This window comes from Vicia villosa, linkage group LG7 (genome assembly GCF_029867415.1).
Source record: "Vicia villosa cultivar HV-30 ecotype Madison, WI linkage group LG7, Vvil1.0, whole genome shotgun sequence".
Classification (NCBI taxonomy): Eukaryota; Viridiplantae; Streptophyta; class Magnoliopsida; order Fabales; family Fabaceae; genus Vicia; species Vicia villosa.
Window position 1 is genome coordinate 63,674,195 of NC_081186.1, and position 21,273 is coordinate 63,695,467.

General features: G+C 35.9%; 1 protein-coding gene across 1 annotated transcript in view; it reads right to left on the bottom strand.

Moving 5' to 3' along the window:
* The window catches only part of LOC131619204 (protein NUCLEAR FUSION DEFECTIVE 4-like), a 40,419-nt gene extending 25,025 nt beyond the window's left edge, over positions 1 to 15,394 (bottom strand). Inside the window, exons 1-4 of the mRNA XM_058890327.1 lie at positions 15,116 to 15,394; positions 14,793 to 15,061; positions 14,400 to 14,706; positions 14,095 to 14,151 (exon numbers count right to left, since the gene is read on the bottom strand). Coding sequence (XP_058746310.1) covers positions 14,095 to 14,151; positions 14,400 to 14,706; positions 14,793 to 15,061; positions 15,116 to 15,394 — 912 coding nt within the window. The remainder of the gene's footprint in view (positions 1 to 14,094; positions 14,152 to 14,399; positions 14,707 to 14,792; positions 15,062 to 15,115) is intronic.
* Between the last annotated feature and the right edge of the window lie 5,879 nt (positions 15,395 to 21,273).

Sequence of the window (21,273 nt, forward strand, 5' to 3'; positions counted from 1 at the left end):
GAGTCGCCACCGACTTTTATTTTATCCAAATTTATCAGAAAGGCTAAAAGAACAGAAAAAGACCCTTTTTTAAAAAGATTTGAGTTCGGGGGGTAATTATGCAAAGGGAAGGTGTAAGGCACCCTTTGCATCCATGGTTTTCCATGGGCTCTCAATTGCTTTGCTCTTTTTGTTTCAGAAATGTAGAAGAAAAAGAATAGGGACTTTAGCTCGTAAATGAGCGTAGCCCTTTTGAAGGTTTATGAGAAAGAATGTGAAAAATAGTTTTAGCCAGAGCAAGGCAGTTAAGAGCAATTACCTTAAACTTATATGATAGGTCTCTTTTAGCCTTTCGGGAGGAAAGGGTCTATCCTTGCCATGAGAGGGCAGGAAGCCTTTCGTTTGGAGGTTGAAGGGTCATCGCATTATCGTTCTCCATAAGACTGACCCATGCCATAGAGAGGCAGGTAGTCTAAGGGGAAGGATCAGAATAGCCTTTATTCGTAGGCAACCAGAAGATACCTCAGCCTTTTTTCGTAGGCAACTTCCGAGGGTCGAGGTCATGTTAGTGTATCGAAGTCAGCATCATTAGGGTTGCATGACCTTTTTATCGAGGCAACATGGCTGAGGTATCCTCAAATTCGAGGGACATGGCTATTCTGCAAAAATACACAAGGCAATAGGAAACAAGGCAACAGAGAGGTTACCCCAAAAGGGTGCGTGGGTGCAACAATCACGTGGTTAATTCGATTAAATTATCTTGTATATTTAGTTATCTAATTCAATTAGCAAGACTTGCACTCCCTAGGATTACTAACCACGCAGTTTAACATGAAGCAGTAACAATAGCAATATGGGGAAGGGGAATATGAAACCAGCGGATCCCCAATAGGGTTTGGCATAAGTAATAATAAAAGACAGAAAATATCAGGGTTAGGGTTTAGGGTTACCAATACTCGTAGCTTTGACCATCGACAAACCCTGAAAATTAGAAAAGAAAGAATAAACAGAAGGGTGAGTGCATTATCAGTTCGGAGGCAAACGGGATTAACCCTAAAATAAAGAATAAATAAATTTAAAATAATACAATAGACAAAGGTACTTAGCTCTGATTTGATCTGATAGGGTTGGCGGGAAGCCTCGGGGTTAACCCTGAAAAAGGCAAAGGCAGGGCAAAGGCAAACAGAAAAAGAATTGAGTGTATGCGGAATTCATTATATTTAGGTAAACCCTAAAAAAAATGGGTAAAATAACAAATATTTAAATAAGTGTAAAACCAGGACTTAGCTTTGATTCATTGTGGCAGCCTTTAAGGGTGCACGGTAAACCTTCAGCTTTATGTGCGTTAGATCAGGATGGTAGGAGATTGAGGATGAATTTGCGAATATTTGCAAGAATAGATGAACAGCTCGAATGTACCTCGCAATAAACAAGAAAATGTTAGTATAAATATATATAAAATAATGCTTAAGAATACAACAAAAATACAAAATATTAATAAATATAAAAAATATTAATTCTAAAGAGAAAAAGAGAAAGAAAAAAAAGGAAGCATTAATTAAAACATTTTTGTATTATATTTTCACGTATATTTTGAAATTTTGATCATGATTAAGTTAAAACATAAATACAATTAATCTAATTAATTAAATTGCTTATATGACAAAGTCAAATATTTATCAATAAATCTAAATCTAATATATCTAATAATAAAACTAGACATAGTAAAATAATAATTATAAAATGAGAGAAAAAGTTAAAATAAAAAAATAAAAAGGAAAGAGTAAATATATGACTATAATGATCTGTATTCTATCTTTTTCAAATGATAAATTGATTCTAAACTCTAACGTTAATCTAATAATGGCTAATTAGTAATCAAACAAATAATAATAAAATCATTGACTTTTCAAAATGTGAAGAAAACTAATCACTTAATGACATGTGGCGAGAGATTCAAATAATAAAATAAAAATATTAAATCAAATTAAGCCAAAAGCAAAACGTGAAATAGAATTAGCAGCTTCATGTCCAACAATCTTTCATCATTATTTTCATTCTTCTTTCCTCATACTTTCCACAATCACAATAACAAATAACTCTTCACATCAGCAAAGCAAACTTACACACATATAACATTATATGCAAAATCAAAAGTGCAATAAAAACGTTACCGAACAGAACGCCGCCAGCGGCGGGTTGTGGTGCGGTTTCGCTTCTGCTCTGATAGAGGCCGCCGGTAGTGCTGTCGCGTGCGAAGGGAGCTGCGGTTTAGAGGTTGTGTATCGGTTGCTGCAGGGTCCAGTCGGTTGAGATCGGTGATGAGTTGCTGTCGATGCGATTTTGAGCGGTGCACGGTGGTGGTGATGCTTAGTTCAGATCCGGTGGAACGGCAGTGATGACGTTGTTGCGTCTCGATGTTGATCCACGTTTGGATTGTTGTGCGGTGGATCTGAACGAAAGGAGTGTGGCCGGGAATGCGGAGTAGGTGGCGTGGGAGTTATGCTCGTGTAGATGTCGGCGTGGTTGTTTCGAAAATCTTCTTATCTGTTTCCTGTAAAAGAAAAAAAAGACTTTGTGTTGTTTTATTGAAACTCGCAGGTGGCTCTTACCTTCTTCTATTCTCAGACCGGGAATCACGTCCGAGTGCTGGGAAGATTTGTCGAAAAGAAAGATTCGCGGTGGCGGTGGCCGTCTAGATCTGTGGTTGTTATTTCCGGTTGATGCAAATCTGCTCTGAAACTTTTTTGATATTCTTTTCTTCCTGCAAAAGAACTATGTACAAATTGGAAAATTGGAAAAATTGTTGTTAGTGATAGTGAGAATAATGTTACAAACATTGTGTGTGATGTTATGGCCTTTGCTGGGAAAAAGCATTGGCATAGTATATACGTGGGAGTGAGAGTGGTAGTGAATAGGATTAGAAATTGTCTCTCCTTTTTTACAATGACAAAGTGTTTATTTATACATGAAAATTTAGGTTAACAAAAAAGGAAATAATCAATTTAATCAATAAAAAATAATTAGAAGTTCAAAAATCAATTTTATTTGATTTTGATCTTGTGATCATTTTTTAATGAATTATTTGATTCTTCCTATAAAAAGAGATTACTACCCTAAATAAAAAGTGAATAAAATATTTTTAAATCTTTTTTTTTATTTTGATTTTTAGACTAAAAATGCATAAAAATTGAGAAAAGTAAAAAATAAATATTTTTCAACATGCTTAATTAAATAATACGAAAATTAAAATTAAATGATTTAAAAACTTATTTTTTGTGATTTTTTAATATAAATGAAAATAAAATTAGAACTACAATTAAAAACAAATAAAAGAGAAAAATGTCAGAAGTGAGATTCGAACCCAGAACCTCTTGCACTTGCACCTCTTACGCTCAAATTCTTACCAATTGTGCTATGTCACTTTTTTTGAAATAAAATGACATCGCCAAATATATGAGGGCAAATTTTGGGGTATGACAGCTGCCCCTGTTCAATTTTCTTAAACCTGAAGATGTAGAGTGGTTTGTATGCCAGTCGGTATCTGAAGGTGGAAGATGATTGAACACTAGAATACCAAGAAATTTGCCCTAGCTGAAGTAGGGACCTTTGTCGGAGATGGGCTTGAAGATGCCATCCGGTGTTGGGAGTATGAAGTGTTTTGAGAAGTAGTCGTTTGAATGTTGATCGTTGCGGAACTGCTTTTAGATTTTGAAAAGTTGATCTGAAGGTAGATCGTTAAGGAACCGTCCAAGGTATCGACTTAACTTTGAAGGTGGATCATTAAGGAACCGTCCAAGGTATCGACTTAACTCCCCAGGTAGATCACTAAGGAACCGTCCAAGGTATCGACTTAGATCTAAAGGTAGATTGTTAAGGAACCGTCCAAGGTATCGACTTAACTCTGAAGGTGGATCGTTAAGGAACCGTCCAAGGTATCGACTTAACTCCAAAGGTAGATCATTAAGGAACCGTCAAAGGTATCGACTTAGATCTGAAGATAGATTGTTAAGGAACCGTCTAAGGTATCGACTTAACTCCAAAGGTAGATCATTAAGGAACCGTCAAAGGTATCGACTTAGATCTGAAGATAGATTGTTAAGGAACCGTCCAAGGTATCGACTTAACTCCAAAGGTAGATCATTAAGGAACCGTCAAAGGTATCGACTTAGATCTGAAGATAGATTGTTAAGGAACCGTCCAAGGTATCGACTTAACTCCAAAGGTAGATCATTAAGGAACCGTCAAAGGTATCGACTTAGATCTGAAGATAGATTGTTAAGGAACCGTCCAAGGTATCGACTTAACTCCAAAGGTAGATCATTAAGGAACCGTCAAAGGTATCGACTTAGATCTGAAAGGTTTTGATAATGTTTATTTGACTGAAGCAGTAACCTGAAAAAAAGCAAAGTTAGCTTTTTATGCCATGTCATGATGCATGTAATGCGTTTATGTGACGGGATTCTCAAAACAAATGAGAACCTCGCATGTTATGTACGCACTTGTCGCGATGCATTATGTATTATGTATGAACATGTATGCAATATTTGTATGAATATGTTTATGATTTATGACGTATGACTATGATTTGTTCTTTTTGACACATCTTGATTGAGAAGGTGGATCTCCATGTCATTGTAATTTTGATGTTTGATCCTATCCTGAAGATGCTCAGCTGGGGATTTATGATTTCTGCTTGGGGACGATCAGTAACTTGATGTACCCTGATTGGGGATAAAGACATTAATACGCCATGTTTGGAGAAGAGCAAAGTGTTGGAGAAACGATAGTGTTGAAGATGTAAACTCTGTTGGTGAGCCATGTCTTTGTCAGGACGAGCACATTTGAAGATATCTTCTTAATGATTACTCTGAGGGGATGTGATCTTGTGAACCCGACTCTGTGGGGAGATGTGGGTGCCTTGAAAGTTGCCCCCAATATTATAGTAACTACCATTTGATTTAGGACACACCACTGAGTATTGATCAAGATGTCGAACTGGACTTGCATAGATTTGCCCCAGTTAGCAGGAACTTTGGAAAGATTCGCCTCGCGAGGACTTTATGAGATGTTCACTATGGGCGATATGCCCCCAGTAATCATAGGCTCATGACAATGTCTCATGTTGATTGGAGAGTAGCTTTAGATATACTTGGATGCATGCCCCTGATTGTTCGAGCATCCATGAGAGATTCTCGGAATCTTGACTTGACTGCCCTAGATTGATTGGGAAATAGTTTGAAATCCACTTGGGATGTATGCCTTTAACTATTTTGGCATTTGAGAGATTCTTCGAATCTTGACTGGATTGCCCCAGATTGATTGGGCAAAACGTGCCATGCCCCTTGTATACGTATGAGACATTGCTTTTCAGGGTAATCTTGTCTATCGGGATAACTTCCAATCATTAGTTGTACCCTGTGCAAGTTCGTTCTGATGCTAACATTTGAAATTATGTAGCAGAATGTGTTTAATAACAAATTCATGAGATGCAATGCATACGTTTGTCTTGAGTTTTTTTTTTAAAAACATTTAAAATAGGAATTGTAAAAGCGTGATATTTGTAAACACATGATACTTGTAACAACGTGATGTTTGTAAAACGAGATGTTTGTAAAAACGAAATATCAACTCAGCATTTGTGGTAAACCTTAGGGAGTCAGGATACCTTTGTTCTGACAGTATGCTTTCGAACTAACCATGCTTCAGTTAGGACTTTTAAGGGTTGTAACGTGGCTTGGTTCACGGTTTAAGAAACAAAGGATAATGGCTCAAAATTTATTTATACCCATCCCCTTCTTCGTGATGTTCTTCAGTCCTAAGCTCAGTTAATTCAACTTATGCATTCAGGTTCCAAGAGACTTTTAGATTTGCATTTTTTATAATGTTGATGGTTCATAAGCAAAGAGAACTTTTGAGATGGCAGTCACTTCTTCCTTTTGGTAGTCACAACGTTGTGTTGTTCATGAATTTGTTGACTTCCTTTTTTTCCATCTTTTTGATATCCCTAACTTTTGCCTGAACTGTCTATTTTGAGCTTACAGTCAGCGGGATGCCTTGATTTTTGTCTAAGTCTTCTTTTTTGATTTGTGACTTAGCAGGCTTTTGTATATATGTTTTTTCCTTTTTTTTTTTTTGAAAGATATTGACTGCCTTGTTTGATGATTGATGAACCATCATTGTCTTTTGATTGACATCTCCAACACTTCTTTGATGTGTGCGGATGAACGCTTGCGATTGAAACCTTTGTTGAAAGGTGTACTGAATGATTCTCTTAAAATAGAATGCACAGCCAAATTAACTGAGAACTACCCTGCCCCAGGTTATGATCAAGGGTTTTAATTAGTACAAGAAAGAAACTTCTACTTCTTAGGCTCGAAGGGGTTGACGAGGGATTAACATCCTTATATCTCCACTGTTTAGGAATTGAAACAATGCCTGTACATCATCAGCATAGTCCGTTCGAAAGCATACTGTATGAGGTTGCGGTATCATTTTCGTCATCCTCCCTCAAAAGGCATACAACTTTTAGAAGGAGTCGAGTATCACAAAACATATGCAAAGTAAAGACATAATTTAAAGAGTGATAGCGAAATAAATTACTCAAGACAAACATATGCAATGCACTGATGATGATTATTAAAACAAATAATGTCTATCATAAGTCGAATGTTTAAACAAACAAAAAAAAGAAATTGCAACTGAAAGTAAAACTAATGATCTTAAAGTCCACCCTTCTAGCCATCCACAGTATTAGCACCCTTGTTGTGATTAGGCATGGTTGCAGGGGGGTCGAACTCAATTTCTCCGGTGTCGATCATATCCTGGATCTTTTTCTTCAATGGCCAACAATCATTAGTGTCATGTCCAATACTATCGGAGTGATAAGCGCATCTTGCATTGTAATTGTACCCCAAGAATAGGAGTGCCTTTAATTCTTCTTGCCCCTTGGCTGAGTTTAGAATCAAAGTTTGGGATCAGATGTTCTGAGCCTGAAGGTGTTTGACTGATTGCTCGAAATCCATTTGTGCTGAAGTAAACAGCAAGAGGGGATGAGATACCTGTTGTGAGAAACCTGTTATGCGATGTTATGAGTGCAAATGCAATATTTTCAAGGATCTTTAGGAATTTAGTTAGCAACATTTAGAAAATGATTTGGTCGCGTCTTCGTCTGAGGAATTCTGAATTTTGTCTTTGAGCGTCTTTCTTTGAGAATCAAGCTCACCATATCGAGTGGGTCATCGCCTCTGATTCGATGATACTTCTGAATTGGAAGGTACGTGGCCAGAGGAAAATAAATCCTCTTGCCCCTTTCTAGGTACTGAGTCTTTGAATTGGGAGTTGTGTGGCCAGAGGAAAATAAATCCTCTTGCCCCTTGATAGGAATTCAGTCTTTGATAAAGGCACCTGAAATTGTGCACCCTAAATTCCTAGGATCCTTGAAAGGGTTAGTTAATATGATATGTTATGATGTCATGATGTCATGCACATGTAATACATTAAGTAAGGCATATGGTAGTAAGGACGAAATGTCCTACAAGCAAATCCTGCAAGGAAATAGAAGGGTTAGTAGCATGCACAAGTAAGTCACGCAAGTCACACAAGTCACACAATTTTTGCTTAAGGCTTGCATGGAGTTTGATCAGGTGTCCTTCCCAATGGTATTTCTATGGATAAGGAGATTTCAGCAACGGGTTCTAAAAGTTACCCAGAATTGTCAGCCCTTATAAAGCACCCTCGGACATGATACATTCGCATCATGCAATGATACTTTGAGAAAGGACCTATCTGAATTGTAGTATCGGGTAGCGACTAGTTCTTAACATTTGTCAAGAGTAGTCCCCCCACTACGTTCCTAAAGGCCAGGATGGGTTAAGGGTAACTAAAGGTCCTTGAGCTCCGGCGCACCCACAAACACATACATAGACCTCCCTCATTTGAGAAAGGTGTGCATATGCTATGGAGTCCTAACTCAAGTGTGAACTTCATATTGACTCATCTCCCACATATGTGAAAGAGGTCGCCATGACTATGCCACTCCTAATCTTAAGTGTACTTTAATCCGGGTGTAGGATTCGTCCTTCAGTGAATTCCCAAGCAACCTTTAAAATAAAGCAAGCAAAGCAAACATTTAAGTGATCCTAAACTTTAAGGTAACCCCTCTTTTAATCGAAAGTATCCTCAGCAGAGTCGCCAGTTCTGTAATACGGTGAACTTACTTTATTTGAAATGTTGCGGATAGCAAGAGTCGCCACCGACTTTTATTTTATCCAAATTTATCAGAAAGGCTAAAAGAACAGAAAAAGACCCTTTTTTAAAAAGATTTGAGTTCGGGGGGTAATTATGCAAAGGGAAGGTGTAAGGCACCCTTTGCATCCATGGTTTTCCATGGGCTCTCAATTGCTTTGCTCTTTTTGTTTCAGAAATGTAGAAGAAAAAGAATATGGACTTTAGCTCGTAAATGAGCGTAGCCCTTTTGAAGGTTTATGAGAAAGAATATGAAAAATAGTTTTAGCCAGAGCAAGGCAGTTAAGAGCAATTACCTTAAACTTATATGATAGGTCTCTTTTAGCCTTTCGGGAGGAAAGGGTCTATCCTTGCCATGAGAGGGCAGGAAGCCTTTCGTTTGGAGGTTGAAGGGTCATCGCATTATCGTTCTCCATAAGACTGACCCATGCCATAGAGAGGCAGGAAATCTAAGGGGAAGGATCAGAATAGCCTTTATTCGTAGGCAACCAGAAGATACCTCAGCCTTTTTTCGTAGGCAACTTCCGAGGGTCGAGGTCATGTTAGTGTATCGAAGGCAGCATCATTAGGGTCGCATGACCTTTTTATCGAGGCAACATGGCTGAGGTATCCTCAAATTCGAGGGACATGGCTATTCTGCAAAAATACACAAGGCAACAGGCAACAGGCAACAAGGCAACAGAGAGGTTACCCCAAAAGGGTGCGTGGGTGCAACAATCACGTGGTTAATTCGATTAAATTATCTTGTATATTTAGTTATCTAATTCAATTAGCAAGACTTGCACTCCCTAGGATTACTAACCACACAGTTTAACATGAAGCAGTAACAATAGCAATATGGGGAAGGGGAAAATGAAACCAGTGGATCCCCAATAGGGTTTGGCATAAGTAATAATAAAAGACAGAAAATATCAGGGTTAGGGTTTAGGGTTACCAATACTCGTAGCTTTGGCCATCGACAAACGCTGAAAATTGGAAAAGAAAGAATGAACAGAACAGAAGGGTGAGTGCATTATCAGTTCGGAGGCAAACGGCATTAACCCTAAAATAAAGAATAAATATTTAAAATAATACAATAGACAAAGGTACTTAGCTCCGATTTGATCTGATAGGGTTGGCGGGAAGCCTCGGGGTTAACCCTGAAAAAGGCAAAAGCAAAAGGCAAAAGCAGGGCAAAGGCAAACGGAAAAAGAATTGAGTGTATGCGGAATTCATTATATTTAGGTAAACCCTAAAAAAATGGGTAAAATAACAAATATTTAAATAAGTGTAAAACCAGGACTTAGCTTTGGTTCATTGTGGCAGCCTTTAAGGGTGCACGGTAAACCTTCAGCTTTATGTGCGTTAGATCAGGATGGTAGGAGATTGAGAATGAATTTGCGAATATTTGCAAGAATAGATGAACAGCTCGAATGTACCTCGCAATAAACAAGAAAATGTTAGTATAAATATATATAAAATAATGCTTAAGAATACAACAAAAATACAAAATATTAATTCTAAAGAGAAAAAGAGAAAAAAAAAAAAGGAAGCATTAATTAAAACATTTTTGTATTATATTTTCACGTATATTTTGAAATTTTGATCATGATTAAGTTAAAACATAAATACAATTAATCTAATTAATTAAATTGCTTATATGACAAAGTCAAATATTTATCAATAAATCTAAATCTAATATATCTAATAATAAAACTAGACATAGTAAAATAATAATTATAAAATGAGAGAAAAAGTTAAAATAAAAAAATAAAAAGGAAAGAGTAAATATATGACTATAATGATCTGTATTCTATCTTTTTCAAATGATAAATTGATTCTAAACTCTAACGTTAATCTAATAATGGCTAATTAGTAATCAAACAAATAATAATAAAATCATTGACTTTTCAAAATGTGAAGAAAACTAATCACTTAATGACATGTGGCGAGAGATTCAAATAATAAAATAAAAATATTAAATCAAATTAAGCCAAAAGCAAAACGTGAAATAGCATTAGCAACTTCATGTCCAACAATCTTTCATCATTATTTTCATTCTTCTTTCCTCATACTTTCCACAATCACAATAACAAATAACTCTTCACATCAGCAAAGCAAACTTACACACATATAACATTATATGCAAAATCAAAAGTGCAATAAAAATGTTACCGAACAGAACGCCGCCAGCGGCGGGTTGTGGTGCGGTTTCGCTTCTGCTCTGATAGAGGCCGCCGGTAGTGCTGTCGCGTGCGAAGGGAGCTGCGGTTTAGAGGTTGTGTATCGGTTGCTGCAGGGTCCAGTCGGTTGAGATCGGTGATGAGTTGCTGTCGATGCGATTTTGAGCGGTGCACGGTGGTGGTGATGCTTAGTTCAGATCCGGTGGAACGGCAGTGATGACGTTGTTGCGTCTCGATGTTGATCCACGTTTGGAATGTTGTGCGGTGGATCTGAACGGAAGGAGTGTGGCCGGGAATGCGGAGCAGGTGGCGTGGGAGTTATGCTCGTGTAGATGTCGGCGTGGTTGTTTCGAAAATCTTCTTATCTGTTTCCTGTAAAAGAAAAAAAGACTTTATGTTGTTTTATTGAAACTCGCAGGTGGCTCTTACATTCTTCTATTCTCAGACCGGGAATCACGTCCGAGTGCTGGGAAGATTTGTCGAAAAGAAAGATTCGCGGTGGCGGTGGCCGTCTAGATCTGTGGTTGTTATTTCCGGTTGATGCAAATCTGCTCTGAAACTTTTTTGATATTCTTTTCTTCCTGCAAAAGAACTATGTACAAATTGGAAAAATTGTTGTTAGTGATAGTGAGAATAATGTTACAAACATTGTGTGTGATGTTATGGCCTTTGCTGGGAAAAAGCATTGGCATAGTATATACGTGGGAGTGAGAGTGGTAGTGAATAGGATTAGAAATTGTCTCTCCTTTTTTACAATGACAAAGTGTTTATTTATACATGAAAATTTAGGTTAACAAAAAAGGAAATAATCAATTTAATCAATAAAAAATAATTAGAAGTTCAAAAATCAATTTTATTTGATTTTGATCTTGTGATCATTTTTTAATGAATTATTTGATTCTTCCTATAAAAAGAGATTACTACCCTAAATAAAAAGTGAATAAAATATTTTTAAATCTTTTTTTTTTATTTTGATTTTTAGACTAAAAATGCATAAAAATCGAGAAAAGTAAAAAATAAATATTTTTCAACATGCTTAATTAAATAATACGAAAATTAAAATTAAATGATTTAAAAACTTATTTTTTGTGATTTTTTAATATAAATGAAAATAAAATTAGAACTACAATTAAAAACAAATAAAAGAGAAAAATGTCAGAAGTGAGATTCGAACCCAGGACCTCTTGCACTTGCACCTCTTACGCTCAAATTCTTACCAATTGTGCTATGTCACTTTTTTTGAAATAAAATGACATCGCCAAATATATGAGGGCAAATTTTGGGGTATGACACTTAGCAAACTCCTAGGGTTTAGTTGAGATCTTTTTTCCCCTTTCCTACTCGTAGGACAAATAAGAAAGTTCGTGTGATATGGTAGGAAGAACTGAAACAAAATTCATCCCACCACGGGCGCATTCTCCTTCCAAATTTCGCGTGAAGGGTCTAGCGTGCCGTCCTCCCAAGTGAAACGGGGAGGTAAAAAAAACGACACCACAACCCTTATTATCTCTACCCAAATATTATCCCATTTTACTTATTAAAATAATTTCAACTAATTATTTTAATTGTTCTAAAATACTCTTATTTACTCAATAATCATCATAGTACACATGAATATCCCATAAATCACCAAAACATCACATATCATTATTAAATCATCAAACATTGTAAGAACTCACGTATTCACATTAAATTAATTAAATAACTAATTTAAGTTTTTGGGGTATTACAACACCGACTCGAGTTGGTGTAATGATGCTCAGGATAGAAAATCCACAACTAGCTATGTGTTTATGTTAGATGGTGCACCAATTGCTTGGAGCTCAAGAAAAGAACCAGTAGTGGAACTGTCGTCGTGTGAAGCAGAGTACATATCTACTTCTCTTTGTTTAAAGTGTGTTTGGATGAGACATTTTGATGAGGGAAAGTAATTTTTTTGAGGGAATTTAAAATGACTTGACTAAAATCCATTGTTTGGATACAATATATGGAGAATTGTTAAAATGAAGTAAATTTATGAAGTATTTTATTCAAGTTAAATTTAAGGAATTTTAAATGGCACCAAAAAGTGAAGAAGTTGAAATTACTCTTTTAATCTATTTAATAAGAATGTTAAATTGTTTATTATTAATTTTTATAATATTTCAAAATAGTCTTCATATTTTATGAAAATTTCAAATTTATCCCAAATTTATAAAAACAGCAAATAAGTCAAAAATAATTTTTAAATTTCACAAATTACTCCGTTCAAAATTTTTAAAAATTACAAATTCCTCCCTGTTTTTCATATTTTTAATTTTGCCCAAAAGTAATAAAATTTATGAAAATGATCCAAAAAATTTAACAATGAATCATTTTAATACTCCATCCAAACAAAAGAATTTGAAAATGAATGAATTTTAATTGAATCAGAATCGCTTATAATTTAAAATTCCTTAAACATTCCCAAGTACCTCGTCCAAACATACTCTTAGTGTACAAGCAGTCTCAACTTATAAAAAGGGGGTACCCTGTCATTGTAATTGCAGTTGCATTTGAGAAAAATTGAATAAAAATTCTAGTTTGAAAGTAGAGAGAAATTCTGCAGAAACATTCATCTTCTTCTTCCCCTTTTTCTGTAAAAATCCTAACTCTCTTTTTTTCTCCAAATCATTTATCTTTCTCCTCTCATAATCATTGTGCAGCGGGATCATCTTGCAACCAAGCTGTGGTTGATTCACTCGAATGAAGAGTCAAGAACAAGAGGTGAAATCGATTGGAAGATCAATTTTTGTTCATCAAGATTGATTCGAAATTCTCCAAATTTTTTAGAGTAATTCCAACAGAGTGCATAGAATTTCAACCCCTAGCTCATCACTCATTGTCCAGATCAATCAAACCATCTCCAACATGATACGCCACATTTAACGTGAAGTGGTTATAACCACGCGTGTTTGTTAAAGAGGGAAGACATAGAGGTAATTCAATAAAATTGTAAATCAATAAAATGATATTTTGGAATTTAAAAAATTGTAAAATACTTTTTTTTATCCTTTTAGAAATTTAAAATTTAAAAGGATACAATAAGAAAAAATATAGTGATGTAGTTTTGACACAACTTTGAATCGTTGGGCATAATTGAATTATGGATGGATTAGATTTGTTATTTTGACTATTTGTAATATAGTGATGTAGTTTTGTTTTTGGATACTATTGACGTGGTTTTGACTCTTTCTAATAGAATAAATTTGGTTATTATTCGTCGCCCTGTTTTCATTCTAGTTTTTTATCATTAGGTACTAAGAGGCCCCTCAAGTTTGCTGAGAAAGCCTAACATACATTTCTAAAAAAAACAAGCTTTTAAACAGTAATTTGAAGATTTTTGTATAAAAAAAACCAGGAAACGTTTTAGGAGATACTGAATTTAGTAGTCTTAGGAAAAGTATGTCCTAGGATTAGAAAATTTGGACGGTAAATTTAAGTGTTGTTCTAGACTTCTAGTGCAAAAGTTACTGACACACAGTTAATTTTATTTTATACTAATATGTTCTCTTGCTACCTTTACTAGATTAGACACATTCTTTGAGAGAAAATAGCATATATGATGAGTTGATATTTTCATGTAAAACCCAAACCAAATGCATGAAATAGACATAGTACCAAAACAACACATATATGTGATCATTGTAACAAAAAAACCAAACATATATCTAAGTGATCATAATACACAAGAACCATCATAGTACCAAAACAGCATATACATCTCAATCTCACTGATATCTATCTGTGATGATTATAACAAAATATCTAAGTGACTATAGCACAAGAACCATCATAGTACCAAAACATCACCCTTCTAACTGTTAGACATGTTGGACTTGACTTTTAAAGTCCGTTCCTTTTTTGGTAAAGGTGTCTGATCCTGAAAGTCAGTATACTGCTGAATATCACCCCAGCAGCACACACACCTGAAAGAATCAAAAATAACTGCTTGAAACACTTTGCGCCCACACACGAAGCTGTAGAAGAGACCAGATTAAGCCCAAGCTGCTTTGCAGCCTCCTTATCATATGTTGATCCTTGTAACAAAGACAAAATTATTGATCCAATTGGATTTCCCAACATCATTATATGGCTAAATAACCCAAGGTTTTTCAAACCAAACAGCTCCGAAACCGTTGATATCATAATCGAAACATGCATTCCGTAGCAAATCCCGAGAAATGCGACTGAAACATATAAGAGGAATCTCTGAACAGAAAATGCTAAAAGAGTGTATATCACAATCATCATGGTTTGTGTACAAGTCATCCACACAGTCCTAGGGATATACATTGTCCTGAAAAATGTCAAAAACAAAACAGTTATTGTAATTCCATGAGAGATTATACAAACAGGCTTTGTAACTTAATGTATCTAACCTACCTGATAAAATGCTCTGAAACAAGTCCTCCACTAGCTCGTCCAACTGAGTTACATAAACTGAAAAGTGACACTAGTGTCGTCGTGTCTTCCACTCCTTGAGAAATTCCAATTTGTGCTAGATTATTGCTCACGGTAGCTGCACTTCCAACCCCAACAAAGTAAACAAGAATCAAAAGCCAAAAGTCCGCATTTACGATAGCGTCGATAAAGTTGAACTCATCACCGAGTATAGGATTTCGCGGATTGTTTGACAAAGATACATCATCTTCCTGCTATTTATGTTGTCTTTCTATCTCAGAGCCTGAATTGTTTGACATAGATACATCTTCCTGCACTCTATGCTGTCTTTCTATCTCAGCCGCAGAACTGTGAGCATTGTGTGACAAAGATACCGGTACAATATCATCTTCCTGCTCTTGCTCATTTATTAAAACTATTCTTGAACTAGTATTCCACCACATCTTTGCCACTACTCCCGCAGGCGCCATGAGAAGGATCAATATCATTACCACCACAATATACGAAACCGGAGCACGTAAAGGAAAAAAGTGGTGGAACACTTTGATTACACACAAATAAACTCCAAGCACTGTATATGACATCTGGATATAGAGAAAATGAGACTTCGTTTCCGAGTCATCTTCGTCCGGTGCAGGTGTATACACCCTAACCAGACTTACTCCACAGAAACAGACACAGGGAATTGCGATAATGAGAAATAAGAGAAACATTGATGGGTCATTGTGGAGCATTAAGCTGAAAATTTGTAGAACCGAGTGCTCCGTATCCTTTCAATACTCCAACCACTTTTCCTCTCCTAAGGGGAAAATTTTTGATGTTGGTTACCAGCACCGCTGTGGTCAGCCAGGTACCACTGTTTGAAGCTATTAAAACAGCCAACATTGCCTGCAAGATTCATCAAAGTTAGATCTTTTTTATCTTTCTTGGGAGACAAATCTCATGAAACACTTATGTGAACATATAATGAACATTGAGTTATGATTAAAGCGTGAGATTTCACATCAACAATTATAAAAAAAAAAACAGAATAGTTTGAATGAATAGAGAAAATCAAGCAATTTTCAAACAGAATCATCAAAATTAGAAGATGTCTCGTGGTTAACAAGTCTCAGATAACATTTCTTCATATATGCATTAACAACAAGAAAAATGAGACTTTGAATGAATAATGATCAAACAAAGAGAAAATCAAACAATTTTCAGACAAACAAAAAATGAAGAATCAATCAAAATTAGATGGCTTGTGAAAAATGAGTTTTGAATGAACAGTGATCAAACACCTATCTCTTTCAATCATTTCTTGAAACAACCATAAACTATATCGTTGAATGATTTCTTGAAAATGCAACTTTCAAAACAAACAGAAAAAAGCATGGATCAGAGGATTCACTCACCACCATGTAATCAATATGAACTGTATGGCTAACACCTAACCAAACAAGACCATACCCTAACATTGAAAATGCAACACCAACAGAGATCATAACCCATGGTTTGCACCTGGTGCTAAATACTCCAGCAAGAAAACCCAAGTGTGTACCAAAATCATTGACTACACCAAGAAATGTGATCTTTTTTTTTTTTACTTAACCCCATTCCACATTTCAATGAATGTGAATAAAGAGGGAAGGTGTGAGTGTTTGCAGAAAAAACTTCTAGCCACACAGAAGCAGCGACACATGCCCAAAGATATGCATTTGAATTCGGAGTCACCATTTTTTGTCAATGAAGGAAGGTGAGTGTGAAGTGGTGAGAGGAAGTGGAGAAGACAGAGGAAGAAGAAAAAGAAGACAGAATTCTCAACTAACTCTTTTGTGTTTCTTTAAATGTTAGTTAACTAACTGTTTTGTTATTTTTTCAGTTTCAGTTAGTTATATTCGACACCTTTTTTTTCATACGCTTTAATTTTCATCTCTTATAATAATATATATAATTACTTCTTTTGTGTTTTTTTAAATTGAGTTTACAATTTTTAATTGATTATTATTTCTATAATTATTCCATTAATATTAAAATAAATATATAATTCAAAATTTATATTTAATTATCAATTTATTACATAATAAAAAAGCAATCATTAACCATCCAAGTTATTAGACTCTTTCACTCTATTTCTATGATCATTAACCATCTAAGTTATTAGACTCTTTTACTCCATTTTTGCCGACTGCTCTAGATGTTTACTTCATTTGTGATAAAAATGAATTGCCCCGACCTCTATGAACACTCTCCTTCAACTTTCAATCTTTCTTCATCTCCTTGTCTTCTCTTCATATCTTATATTTCCACCTTCTATGCATCTTTGTTCTTCTCTAATTTTAATATCATTATTGTTATTTTAGGTGTTAGCATTGATTGAAATGACGACCCTTCTTCATCTACAAGTCTCATGTTAATGCTTTTATTCTCTCTCTTGAAGTTGGAGGTCCAACTACCAACACCTTAAAATCTCTCATTTTTCTTGATGCCGCTTATTACATCCCAAGTCTTAAGGGACTCATTCGTTAGATTAACCGTGCAACGAATCATGGTTCTTTGTCCATCACTAGTTTGCCCGCCCTTTCTTTCTACCAAAACAGACAACACATCTTTTTCATTAGTTTACTTTTACGAACATATTTTATACATGATGTTTAGTTTGTATCTCTATCCCCTTTAACCGCTTATGCTTGACTTATTATTAGTTGTCATCATCAAAAGTTGTCGCCTTTATTAAAGTTATGTCACTTAGAAGCAACCTACAAAACAAGGTTTCACAGGGGTGTGCCGACTACGTAAGAATGCGTTTAGTTCTTTGACAATGGGGTATTTGAATGTTGTATTTGGACGTGAAGAGTATCTTCGAAAGCACCCATGAACTCTTTAGGCATGCTAGGCACTATGGGGAATTGATTTCTATAGTTTGAAGTGAAAGGCGCCTCCGAATGCACCCCTAAAAACTTTAGGCGTGCTTGGTGCTATAGGTGATTGATTGTTGTAGTAGGAACTATCTTGAAACATCAAAATCTCCAAACATCTTCGCACAACTTCAACTTTGCTTTTAACCTTCTTTGACTTACCTTTAATCCCGTTCAACTTGCAATCTTTCTTCATCTCTTTGTCTTCTCTTCATATCTTATATTTTCACCTTCTGTGCACCTTTTCTCTTCTCTGATTTTAACACCATTATTGTCATTTTAAGCATTAGTATTGGTTTTAATGACGACTGATCGGAAAATTAGCAAGTGTACTATTTTTCAACAATGTAGTTTTAAAAAGAGGTTATTCCCAGTATCGAACTCGCGGACTGCGTAGGAAATACAAGTTTCATAATTATTCAATTGAACAAAATATCATGGGATTTGTTTGTTTGTAGAGAAATTATATTAATTATAACTAATAAAAGCAAAAGTAAAATAATGGTTCTTGACAATATGAGAAAGCATGCTAGGTTAGGTGTTTAAATTGCCGTGCAATGAACTTTGTTCCCCAATTTATGAAATATAGTTATAATGAGCTACTACCGAATCTCAAGAGTTGTTTTCCTTAATTCCTTAACGGAAAACCTTTGATGTTTACCTTTAATCCTAATTCCTTAGCTATTAAAGATAACAACAAGCGCTATAATAATGAATATCAAGAATTAAACGGATACTACGGTTAAATCCTCATTCCTAAGGAATTTTACCGAAGTATTATTGTGCAAATTGCGTTGAGTTGGTTTGTCCGACCTAAATCTCAACCGTGAATCCGAAAACTATTTGTCCGATAGAAAAGACATTAAGACTTTTGCACAATAAAGATAAACTCATAAAACTTCAATAACATAAATTGATGAAAATAAGATTCATAACAATAGCAATTCAGGAACACCCCCTAGCAATGGGGGGTTTAGCTACTCATAGTAATATTCGAAGAATTAAAAAGAAAGATGATAAACATTACAAAAATTAGGGAAGGCTTTGATCTTCAATTGCGATTGCTGTTGAAAATCTCCGTTCTCCGAAACCCTTGTTAGCTTCTCTTCTTCACCGTAGAATTCGTCAATATGATCCAAGATAATCCAAAAAACTCTCAAACTAGGACTAAGTAGTGTTAGGTTACATTCCATTCATGTAAAAAGTCGAAAACGCCCTTAATGAGACTTGAAATAATGAAACAGCTAAAAAAAACAATTTCTGGCCGCAACAGCTGACACGGCCGTGTCCCACGACACTGGCGCCCGTGTCAGCCTCTGGTTTCTCTTCAAACAGCATTTTTCCATGTATCAGCTGACACGGCCGTATCCCACGACACTGGCACCCGTGTCAGCCTCTATTTGCTCCCAACAGCTTTTTTTTTCTTTTTCAGCTAACATGGCCATGTCCCACGACACTGGCGCCCGCGTCAGCTACTTTCTTTGCCTTTTGGCTTCATTTTCTTCTGTTCTCATCCCATTTTTTCGGCGATTCTTCCTTACACCTGAAATAACCAATAACTACCAACAAAGTGATCAAAAGTAACTATATTACTAAAAATTATCACTGACAATTAGATTAACAAAACATGAAAGAACTACTTAAAACAAAGAACAGACCATTCACAGTGTTACCAGAATGACCGATTTTTACCAAATAATTTGCGGAGTATAAGTGAAATTTGGTGACCGATCACAACCCCAAACTTAGCTCGTTGCTTGTCCTCAAGCAATGACTGAGAAACCAAACAAAGGTCACCCCTAAATTTATGCTTCCACAATACAACCGTGTTTTTCACAATTCGACTTCCACCCTTCCGTTCAATCATGCTAGCTTTTACTCCCCGAATTTTCCGCTCCACTTTCACATTAAAATTCTCCTTCACCTGTAAGCTTTTTCACACTTCTCACCAAGTCTCTCACGGTTACAAGTAATTCACTCATAAATCACGATATGCAATATCAACTTTTAAATTTGAACAAATTCTACTTTCATACACAAACACTTTGCACACACTTTTTGAGGCCTTTGGGTTGTAACGGGGCTTAGGACAGGTGGGATAAACAAGGAAACGGATACACAAAGGTTTTGGGGGCTCGGCAGTCATGTTGTCTTTCTTGTCATTGTGCTTATTTGAATACGATGGGGTTTAACATTGAATCTTTAACTTCACTCAATTATTCGAGTGTTTCAAATGTAACCAAGTCATTTAGCCGGGACAAGTGTGTTTTTATGAGTTCTATATTTTTTCTTCTCTTTTTTTTCCGGAGCATTCAAGAGTCTCCACATTTTTTTCACACTTGCCCTTTTTGTATAAGGTTCACCACCCAAACTTAGAATTTTGCACAATTTCTACATCCACAAAGTTTATGTCGAGCACGGATAAGAGGGAATATTTTTTTTCTTTTTTGCCAAGGGGTAATATATGCGGTTTAAAAAAAACAAGCAAGGGATACAGGCTCAAAGGGGTTTGCCATGGATAAACATAAATAAGGGACGGCTAGAAAGGCTCACGGGGAAACAAAAAAAGTGTGCCTCAGTGTGTGTTATCATGTAGTGTCATATGAGTAGAACTTACGCAAATTCAAAGTGATAAAGTCATACCTGACTACTCTCTCATGATGATAAATTTATGGCTTTTTATGATCTCACCATGTTGGGCATAGCTTACAGGATTCCGAGTGCTTATTGTGTAATGTCGCTTCTTTTCCGGTTCGTATGTACCAGCTTTCAACCTCAGTCCGGTGTCATCAAGTTGCGTCCAACTACTTCTTTCGGTTGTATCAACTTTCAGGGATGTCTTTTTGTGCAAGATTGGGTTGTCTCGTTCATCCTTTTCTTACAACTCCATCAATCATCCAATAAAGCACATCAATCTATAACACTGGAAGGTTAACACTAAACAGAAATAACTAAAACAAACAAGAATAACTGAAACTAAAAACTGAAAGCAATAAAACCCCCCCACACTTGAACCAAACATTGACCTCAATGTTTAAATTCGAGATAGTGAGGTTGAACTCACAAAGGGTACTGCGACTCCAGCTTCCGCTTCCTAGCTTTCACCGGAGAGACCCACCTATTTTTTTCTGAAAACAAAACAAAAAGTAAACCGCATTATTAAAACTGTGGGTTGCCTCCCACGAAGCGCTTTGTTTAACGTCGCATGGCTCGACGGTCCAATACCCTTTATTAAGGAGGGTACTTCCTCCTCCAAACTTAGTTGCTTGTCACTTCCGCAACCACAAACTTATGAAGCAGAGAAGTATGGACCACTTTTCTCTTCAAGTTACTACCCACTTTCATCGTCTCACCTTTACTTTCCATTGTTTTCTTCTTCTTGATTTCTTGAATTAATGCAGGAATTTTTATAGGTGTAAGAGCTGAGGCCACCTTAGAGATGATACTTGAAACTTTTTCGGGATGATGTGGACTTTTTCTGGCTCCCTCACTTCTAATCATACCAACTTTAGATTGATTATTCCCACCAGTAGCTTGCTTTTTGACTTCTAACACCTTCAGTG